Here is a 10,552-nt window from a genome sequence, read left to right on the forward strand (position 1 = left end):
TGTACGTGCTTTCCTTTAACTGGTAATTTGTACAGCTGGAATTACTAGACCCTGAGTTTTGGCAATTAGCTTTTTCCATTTTCTCTAAAAAACAGGAAAAAAAGTGGAGCACATCATATGACAACTATCTACCACACTTCAGTGCTCTGTCCTTTCTCGACCATTATAATGTCCTAATATCCTAGATTCTGAAAGCTACTTAATCTAAATCCCCATTAGTGTTATTGTTTTCTGAAAGGAGTAAAAAAAAAAAAAACACTAGACTACTCTATCTCTAAATGAAATGTATGAGTTGTGATCTAAATTGGGTATATTTTTGTATCTAAAAAACGCTAATGATTTTTGTTTTTGTGATAAATAGCTTTGAAAAACTACACCAGTGAGTTGATATAACCCTTATTTTAGTTGTACAAATGTATAATTCTTGGTTAACAAATGATTAACAGGAACATTAAACTACTGTATGCCTTCACTTCAACATGTGTCCAAAGCATTGAGCAAAAACAGGAAAATTAGGGCATGATTGTTGTCAAGCACTGTTCATACAATGCAGCTGTTGACACACAGTTTTAACCCAATACAGACGCCACCTCAAAGGGAAAGTGAACTGTTTCAGCAGTATCTTGTATTTATCACAGCATTGGATTGGGTGATGTAAACATCACTGCCGAATCTCCCAAGTTACTTCTTGTTTTTGATGAATCAGTTTATTTCAGCAACAATAACTATTCAATCATTCAGAACTAGTTTCAAACCTAGCACCTCAAATGAAGCAACTTTCGCCTGCCTTATTCATTATATTGTCTTTAATCAGGCTTCTCAGCGCACCACAGATACATCATAAATACATTAAAAAAAAAAAAAAAAAAAAAACTACATTTTAGCTGTAGTATAAATCCACATCCACACAATGATTGTAAACTTTTGAGTTGCTCTTCTCAGTCGAAATGGTCTGACTCATGAGTAGTTTAATGTTTGTAAGAACCCACAATACTTAACCTCTCCACTTCATCTGAGCCAAGACTAATCAGAGCTTTTATTGGATTGTTGTTGCTCCACAGTTGACTTATTACTTTTTTTTTTAAACAGGCAAACTCATATGAAAGCTTTTAGTAGATAGAAAACATCTAATTTAGTATCATAAATTTAATATATAGGGTAAAACTCTTTTATATATATATATATATATATATATAATATATATATATATATATATATATATATATATATATATATATATCTCACACACACACACACACACACACACACACACACACAGTGCCTATAGGAAGTATTCACCCTCCTTGGACGTTTTCACAGTTTGTTGTGTTACAACCTGAAATGTTGATGCATTTAAATGGGATTTTTTTTTTCCCCTTTGGTTTACACAACCTACTCAACACTTTCAATGTGTGACAAAATGGGGTCAAAAGTCTTCATTAGATAAGTATTCACCCCTTTTGCTATGACATTCCTACATAAGCTCAGGTGCAACCAATTGAAAATTCACACAATAAATTAAATGGAGTCCGTCTGTGTGCAATATATAATTATTTGGTGCTGTAGGCTATGCTATTTAGACGATACAGACGACCACAAGGTAATTGCAAATAAAATTTCCATTTTTCTTTCCATTTTCAGTGTTCGGCATATAGAGAGAGACAGACGGACACAATCTGCATCCTTTAAATAAGGAGCCTAAAAACAACTTAAGACAAATTGCAAGCCCCCAACATTACATACCTAAGTTTCTGAAAAGTATTTAGAGTAAATACTTTGAGAATAAAGTTCAGTAGCAACAGTAGTCCCTCTTACTGTAGTTTTGACCTTATATGAATATGTTGTTCATTTAATAATTAAAATAAATTATAAATATCACAAAGCTCATTTGTATTGAAATAGATGTATATATGTGTATGTTTTATTTATTGGCTGACATTAAAGATGACTAGAAATTATATTTATAAACGTATTATAAAACTTGTAGAATGTTACCTGTAAAATACTTCTTCACTGCGATCTACTGGAACTGCTGTGTAATACTGAACTGAAAAGAAAGATGTTTTAATACCCCCTTCTAGTGCACGGCTGAGAGAAGATTAAATTATGATTAGTTTCTGGTTTGACTTAAACAATAACCCCAGATCACCGCATTTGAAAACAATTTTAAAGACGTTACAGTATATAACTTTCTCAGTTCAGTCCTAAATCAGAGATCCCTTGAAAAGTATACACATTCTTCTTTAAATGATTGAATAGTACTGTATAAGTCCCATAGTAAGCTATAATTACTATGTTATTGTATGTTAAATTGTAAAAGAACCATGGGTATTTATTTCTAGTATATACTAACACTCCTAAACCACTATTTTAGTCTTTAATTGAGTCTGATTTTTTTAAAGGAGAAAATGTATTTAAAATAACAGGAGTTATTTATTTGGTCTCTGCCAAAATGTACGGCACAAGTTACCTGACAGAAAATCTGTGGGTTTGGAAAAGCCATATTGAACGTGCTAGTGACTGTCTTGCTCAGAAGTTTGAAAGGAAATCTATATTGGGAGTTGACAGATCTTTACAATGCAGGCCTATTAACCAATAACGAATAGTTCTGTAAACTGCAGAAATCTTTTGTGTATAGTGTTGTATCTGAAAGCACTGAAACACAAGCAACGGTACAAAATGAAAGGGGTGGGTAAGGATTAAGGTCTTGTTTCAAGCTTTACTAGCTCGACCAGGCAAGTAGTGATGTGCATAACAACAAGGAGTGAACACAAACAATTGCACAGAAGTGATTGTTTCATATTATAGATAAACAACAAAACATTTGCATCAGAAAAGTGAATTTCTTTCCTACCTCCAAATATGAATTTTCTCGAAACAGGTAAGACATCCTTGTTTTTGTTCTGTATAGTCCAAAATTTTGCCCCTATTAATACCTAGTCTGAGTGTTCAAAGTTTGTTTGTTGCTACCTCCATCCTTCCCCTGCTACGGTTCTCTGCCGTTTCATTCCTAGCAATGGTACTCCGGCCTTCAACTCCAGTACAACAGAACTACAAGGCCTGCTTGAAAGCCTATGCCATTTTTGAGCTACAATATAGGCTAATAATAACTACAATATATAGTGGCTGTATAATGTTTTTATTATAACAGGTTGTTTGTCATGTATTTAAAATATTAGCTTTTAACTTCTAAAAATCACTCCTTAAATAGCATAGGCTATAACTGATATGCAATCAAATCCATGCGTGCTATCTTTATGATGCATTTCTTTCTACCGGAATGTTTTGTTCTTTTCACAAACTGTACTTCTTGTTGTTAGTTGAGTCGAGATTTACAAGGCCAGTAAATAGTTCCTGCTACATGTAACTGATAATACAGAAATTATTTACTGTAAAAAACAAAAAAAACAAAACAGAAGTGACCTTTTAAAAACAAACCTTACCTCTGCGGGTGTATAGTGTCCTGTTGATACAGAGAAAGAAAAACTCTTGGTGCAAAGATTGGCTTCTTGTCCCATCAAATTCAAGTTGAGAAAAAGAAGTGCTGAATGACCGTTTCATATTTAAACAGCGTTTTTAACTTCATTCTGTTGTTTTCCTGTGCAAGGATTTCAACTATTTGGGACACTAACTTGTTAAACAAATGATGAAACTCAAAGAGATATGCAATGATTAGCAGCATGTTTTTATCACACCCAGAATTTTGAACAAACCTGTTTTCTTTTTATTTATTTATGTAATAGTTTGAAGTTTCGGTACAGCAGTAAAAATGTCAGTGCTCCAGATGAGGGTTGAAATTAATTGCCATTGATTGGTACTCAATTGTAAAGGTGAGGGAAGGACAGCTTTTCTCATTTTGTATTCAGCACATGAATAGATTTATTTAAAACCTATAAAGTTATTAAAGGCAATTATGTTTACAAGTATCAGCACACACATTTATTTTTGTCCTGCAGCTAAATTTAAATGGAACCCCAAAATGAATTTTTTTTTTTTTTTTTGGTAAAATTTTATTTAACAACACATTTCAGTGGTCACATGGGGTAGCAAAGCAATGAGGTATTTCTTTTTCACAGAGTATGCCAGTCGTGCAATTACTGTACAATATTGTATGCAGTACATTGGGAGACAAACACAAATACAACTTGAAAATGTAATATGCAAGTGCATGTCATCTGAAGTTGTCAACATCTGATATTAATATACCGATGTACAGTACTCTGCTCATTAATCAACTATGCAATGAAATCAAACTTGGTAGACTCAACCAGAAATCCATACAGCTAATCGTCATTTCCTTGTGGCTTTATTAGATTACAGCTAGTTTAGCTGAAGAGTTCTCAGTTTGAGTCATGACTTTTCATTTTCATTCATTTGACTGATAAAGTAGTTATCAGGAGAGACCTGGCTGCAGAGTGTTTGACCTATACCAAGGCCATGTGACAACTTCAAAATGACTGTTTTATTCAGACTACCAGCTCGACTACTTCTTTACACTGACTTTATGCCAGTTAACCTTTTAAAAAAAACATTAAAAAAAAAAAAAAAACATGAAACAGAATGAACACAAACAATTTATGTAAGTGCAGCAGAGGTCAAATAAACTACCAATCTCTAGGTTTACAACATTTCATGAAATGCCACAACTATCCTTAGCAAATGCTGGATTCCTTACCTTTTCTCATGTCCCAATCTATTGTGAATAAATACTTAGTAAAATAAACGCTGGTTTAACAGCAACATGTATTTAGAAAGTTGACAGTACAGGACTTGGATGTTTAGGCTGTTGTTTTAATTAAAATGACAATGGTCTGCTACGTGAGGCAGTGCCAGCAATGAAGATTTGTCATGGGTGAAGGACTGGACCTTTCAAATGATGGGCAACTTGCTTGGCAACAGCAGAGCACAGTCAACAGTTATTCTTTACTAGTGAATGTATCGGTCATTTTACGCAGCGTCAGACGTACGCTTTCAGAACTTAAGTTCACTTTTGCCTGGTTTGGGTCATCAGCAAAAACACTCTTGAGGGCTGAAAGAAGAGATACACCTGCCCTTTTTCTGAAACTGTAGCCCACAAAAAGGTACATAAGAGGGTTGAGGCAGCTGTTAAGGTAGGCTATGCTGGTGGATATCCTGTAGCCAACTTTGAGAAACTGCTTCGGGAGGTTGGTAGTCTTCAAAAAGTTGAAGACGTGGTAGGGCATCCAGCACACAAAGAAGGTGACGATGGTAGCCACTATGATTATGAAGGGCCGGTTTGAATTGGACCAGTTTCTGTCTTTGATCTTCAAGCAAATAATCACATAGCAGGTGGTTATGACCAAAAAGGGTACTAGAAATCCAAAGGTGAAGCGAGTAACATACAAAGCCAGATTGATTCTCCTTTTATCATCAGAGCCCTCGAGAAAGCTGAAGTCGCATCTTGTCTTGTTGTGATCTCTTGAATCCATCACTGCATCTCTCAGAAATATATAAGGCACACTGAAGAAGGTGGCAATGATCCACACAACTACCGTGATGATGGAAGCCTTTCTAGTGGACCGGTTGTTTCTCGACCAAACAGGGTGAACCACCAAAACGTAGCGGTCAATGCTGATAGTTGTCAAGATGAAGACGCTGGCGTACATGTTAAGGTACTTAACAAAGCCGTTGACCTTGCAGAGAGTTGAGCCAAAGGGCCAATGCGACCTCATCGCTTCCCTGACCACTGCAAAAGGCCGCAGGGCAGCAAAAATGAAATCGGCGATGGCCAGGTTGAGAAACCAGATGGTGTTGACTGTTCGGGACATCTTGAAACCAGTGATCCAGATGACCAGGCCATTTCCGGTGGTGCCCAGCAGGAAGATGAGGGTGTAGACAGCAGCGGCTACGATGTGCATCACTTCCTCTGCTTGAGAAGATCCGTTCGATCCCCTTTTGAGGTAGGATGAGAAGCTTGAGGGAGAAGGAGTGACGTCAATCTCTTCCATTCTTTCCTGAAACAAAAAAGTACTAATATTATCCAGAGGGGCTGGTATGCAGCAATGTGCACGATGACCCGAAATAAATTATTGAAGTTACGATGCAAGAATCTTGTTACTGGTCCCATTTCAGAGTGAGTTAGATCATGTTCCTCTACATCCCAAATCAGCTTTCCCAACATATCCCTGGAGTAAGGATATGTTTCCACCAGCATTTTTATTTATTTATTTTGTAGCATGGTTTCTACTGTAGCTAGATTTAAACCCAAGTTTGTTTTTTTTTTGTTGTTTTTTTTTCATATTAGCCATAGTGGTGACAGCTTTTGATGACAGAAAAAAAAACAAAATTAAAGTGTGTTCTTAAGTTACAGTATTTAGTTTGATTTTATGTTTTATGAAAATTATAATAGCATGCTGTGTTGCTGCTGCCACTGTCACTCAGACCTTGTTCACACATACAAACCAAAGGAGTGAAATGAGGAAATTAAATGATCATGACTACACGCTAATCTGTAAGCAAACAGTCTGAGAAGGTCACACTGGAGAAAGGGGTAACATTTTGCATTGTGTCTCTAATTGCTGTGTATTTACACAATATATGTAAGTACACAATCGTATCAGAAAAGGATTAGGATTAGGGTTATATCATGCAAAAAAAATGTACAAATGAGGTATATTGTAACTATGCATAATAACATTGTAACTATGCATAAGTGAAGTACCCGTGTATTTACTAAGTAACTACTGTGTAAATTCACAGTGATAAGAGACACAAGGTAAAGTGTTACAGAATAGTATAGTCTCTTATAGTATTAAATCGTAATCTCACTTGCATTGAAAGCTCAGCTTGCCCACCCAGAAGCAGTTTCAGACCAAAGATTAATATGACCTCGACAACGTTTCTACTCTATATCTGAAAACGATACCCCACTCTGTGTTCACAATGGCCGGATCTCAAAGTTTTTTTAATTTCCCAAGCCTATAAAACAGTCATGCTACAGCTAAAGTAGCATGACGGTGTCACATTTTAATAACACCAATAAATTAGGACAAGTGACCTGAGTACTTAATGGCCTTCAGTTTTTAGAACACAATGTACCTCCATGTGTTAAGACAATCAGACATGGCAGGACAATATTTAGCACAGTGTTTCTGTTTGTGTCAGTTCGCTAACCAAGGCAGGCACCGTTGTTCATACTTTATATACCATGGGCTCCTGGTAAGTGCTTTATGAGGAATGATTGACAAGCTTCTGAAATAAATGGTACTGCCCTTTAGATTCAAATTGTCTGTCTCATCAATCCACACCTGTTTTGATTGGTGTATCAGCATTTTTTAATTAGTCTTGGTGGTTCAGTGGTTAAAGAAAGGGGTTTGCTAGCAGGAGGTTCCTGGTTCAATCCAGCTCAGCCACTGACTATGCATGTGAACCTGATCAAGTCACTTAACCTCCATGTTCTCTGTCCCTTGGATGAGATGTATTGCAAGCGATTCTGCAGCAGCAGTTGTGATACATAGTTCACCCTGTGGTCACTGTAAGACACTTTGGATAAAAAAGTAACTAGGCAGGGTAGCACAACACTAAATAATGAGAAAAAAGTCATCTGAAGAATCACAGATTTTTAAAAATAAAGTTAGACAATAAAACAGGAAGTCTAATATATCTTTATGCCTGACTGCCCTGTGTGACCATGCTTACAGTCAGTGTTGTATGTCTTGCAACCAGATACAAAACATGAGATACTGTCATCTGCCTTTAACTAATGTTCCCACACCTCATGAAATAGAATTAGTAGTACAAGTGTATCAATGTTTGACAAAATGCAAATTTGAAATAAACAGCAACTGTATTTGATCGTATTGCAGTTAAAGTAATTGAAACTAACAAAATAGTCACAATTGAATTCTTAAATTTATCTTGACACTTAATTAACAATCAATAACATAATATATATATATATATATATATATATATATATATATATATATATATATATATATATATATATATATATATATATACCTTTTGTGTACATTCGATTCCCAAAAAAAATACACACACACACACACACACATTCACCAAGTTAGTCCAAAATATTACAGTTAATCAATAATCATCTTGACCATAATAACTCACATGCATTCAGTAGATGTTTTTTTAAACTGTTCAAGTCTTTTCCACACTTCTCCGTTCTTCAACAAAATCACTCAATGCTTGATTAAACTCAGAACTGACTGGGTGGGATGCATCTATCTATCTATCTATCTATCTATCTATCTATCTATCTATCTATCTATCTATCTATCTATCTATCTATCTATCTAACAGTAGAGGTTTACATAGCTACCCACAAACTAAATGAAAGCTCAGCATTTCCTAGATGTCCATGTATTTTTTAACCTGGGTGCTTGACGTACCAATGCATCCTCTAATAAACATAAAACAATAATATATAAAAAAAAGAGTACAAAAAACCAAGAAATACATCTCAACCAGGCCATTGCCACCAACTTTTCACAAGCTCTTAATTTACCGACAAAGACAAACAAATTTACTGCACCTTTTGTCCTGACGTCAAACCTTTCATTGAATCCAACCGCCTTGAGTGAAGAGAAACGTTTTCGTGCAAACTTTTTTTTGTTCTTCCAAAGCCAGTTACAATGTTTGCTGTGCACACATGATTTGATAAAGGAGACGTGTTGTGTACATAAGCTCACCTAGCTTTTAAAGTACACAAAGGGACTGCTTCAGGATTTATTCCTTTACTAGTTGCTAGGATCAACGGCTACTTGATAGTTTTAAAGGCAGGGCTTATAAACCCACACACAATCACATTGGCTCCCTGTATTACTGGAGTAAAACGTAATTAACATTGATTTTTTTTTATGAGATAATGGCATGTTATCAACATTATAATGCAAACTGTAACATTTTAAATGCTAAAAAAACGTTCACTGTTTTTTTTGTTGTTTTTTTGACATATTTAGGGCCATTTCACATATGTTGTTTTTTTTTAATTTAACTCAGTGACTTTTGAAATTCAGAACTGATTTTGTGTCCAATAACCACATAACGTGTCATTTTCTAAACAACCCTGGGTTAACTTCTCACAGCACAAATCTGAACAAGTGACCAAATGGATGAAGATTAAGGTGAAGATTGCTTACACAAAGTGCTCCACTGGGAATAAGGGGGAAACATGATGTCATATCATGTTTCTCTCTCTTATCTTTAAATAAATGTCCCTAACGAACCAGGTCTCTGCTTTCCTGTCAACACATTCTCTGCTCGACCACCTCCAATCTGGTTTTCACCTGGCACACTCCACTGAAACCTGTCATCTCTTAGTCACCAACTTTCTGCTCTCTGCCTGCGCTGCCTCCCTGTCCTCTGTCCTAATTCTTCTCGACCTCTCTGCTGTCTTTGACACAGTCAACCACTCTATTCTCCTTTCCTCCCTCGCTGACCTAGGACTCATCTGTAAACCTTACCACTCTCGACTATACTTGACAATTTGGCACCCTTTTGTACCAGTACTTCCATAAGCTTGTACTCATATTGAACTGCTGCATACCTTGCCATATTCTTATACTGCTCTTAATTATAACTATTCACTGTATCTTGCGCTTGATTGTACTTGGATATCCATATTCACACTCTTGGTAGCTGCTGTTATTTGAAGTTGTTCTTATCCACTTATCATACTTACTATGTGCTCTTGATGGACTTGTATAAGCAAATATTTTTACTATAAGTTGGATGCTCTTAGTTGAACTCACTCTTAAATGTAATTAGTTACTGTATTCTTTATTTTGTCTTTTTTAAATTTGATCTCATTTTCTACTGATTTTATTGTACTTTATAACTGTTCTTAACTGTCATGTGATTTTCTGTTCTGTGATATTGGAAGGTGTCTGCTAAGAAATAAATAAATAAATAAATAAATAATAATAATAATAAATAATAATAATAATAATAATAATAATAATAATAATAATAATAATAATATTGGAACTTTTATGGAGAGGGGAGGGGGCACTCCTTTTGTAGCTGCACGAAGTGCAAAATTATTGTTTTTAAAAAAAAAAAAAAAAAAAAAAAAAGCTGGTGGCGATAGCCAGGTGAAGATGAGACCACTAAACCCATTTCATTTAGAAGCTAACCAAGGAAAAAAACAAACAAACATGGATTAACCTCGTCTAGTTAGATGCAGTATTTCTTTTTACTGGCTGGGGTTTAAAGGAAAGGGTGACGCTATTACTGTGTATGTGTTTTAAACCTGAAAGGTGCAAATGCAGAGGTGGATTAATTCTAAGGAGGGGGTTATGAGACATGTAAATAGTGTTTATTTTGGTGTTTTTGTACAGCTGCTGAGGTAGAGAAGAAGCTAGATTTGTTTCCTCTGCTACACTTGCATACTATTATCTGCCACCAGTATCCTGTTTGTCTGCTGCTATTTAAAGCTCAGGAGTTTTTGAAACTTTAAAAAATAAATCTAAATAAATGTTTTCTGTTAGGGTAAATGTTTATATATATTTAGTGACACAACGAGGCAAGTCTGCCACTTGCAGGACTGTTTCCACTGTCTTCT

The 10,552-nt window shown here is 35.4% G+C and overlaps 1 protein-coding gene across 1 annotated transcript; it reads right to left on the reverse strand.

Moving 5' to 3' along the window:
- Nucleotides 1-3,823: 3,823 nt before the first annotated feature.
- On the reverse strand, nt 3,824-8,659 carry LOC121298692 (chemokine-like receptor 1). Its single transcript, XM_041225879.1, has 2 exons — nt 8,522-8,659; nt 3,824-5,975 (listed from the first exon to the last, which is right to left on the reverse strand). The coding sequence occupies exons 1-2, from the start codon at nt 8,546-8,548 to the stop codon at nt 4,917-4,919; spliced, it is 1,086 nt and encodes a 361-aa protein (XP_041081813.1). The 5' UTR covers nt 8,549-8,659; the 3' UTR covers nt 3,824-4,916.
- Between the last annotated feature and the right edge of the window lie 1,893 nt (nt 8,660-10,552).

This window comes from Polyodon spathula, chromosome 24 (assembly GCF_017654505.1).
Source record: "Polyodon spathula isolate WHYD16114869_AA chromosome 24, ASM1765450v1, whole genome shotgun sequence".
Lineage (NCBI taxonomy): Eukaryota > Metazoa > Chordata > Actinopteri > Acipenseriformes > Polyodontidae > Polyodon > Polyodon spathula.

What these genes read in the sequence shown, in the direction of transcription:
- LOC121298692 (XM_041225879.1), bottom strand. Translation starts at nt 8,548, where the DNA reads ATGAAAGGTTTGACGTCAGGACAAAAG. An exon ending in GTTTGACGTCAGGACAAAAG is followed by an intron (nt 5,976 to 8,521) that starts GTGCAGTAAATT and finishes TTTTTGTTTCAG; the next exon opens with GAAAGAATGGAAGAGATTGA.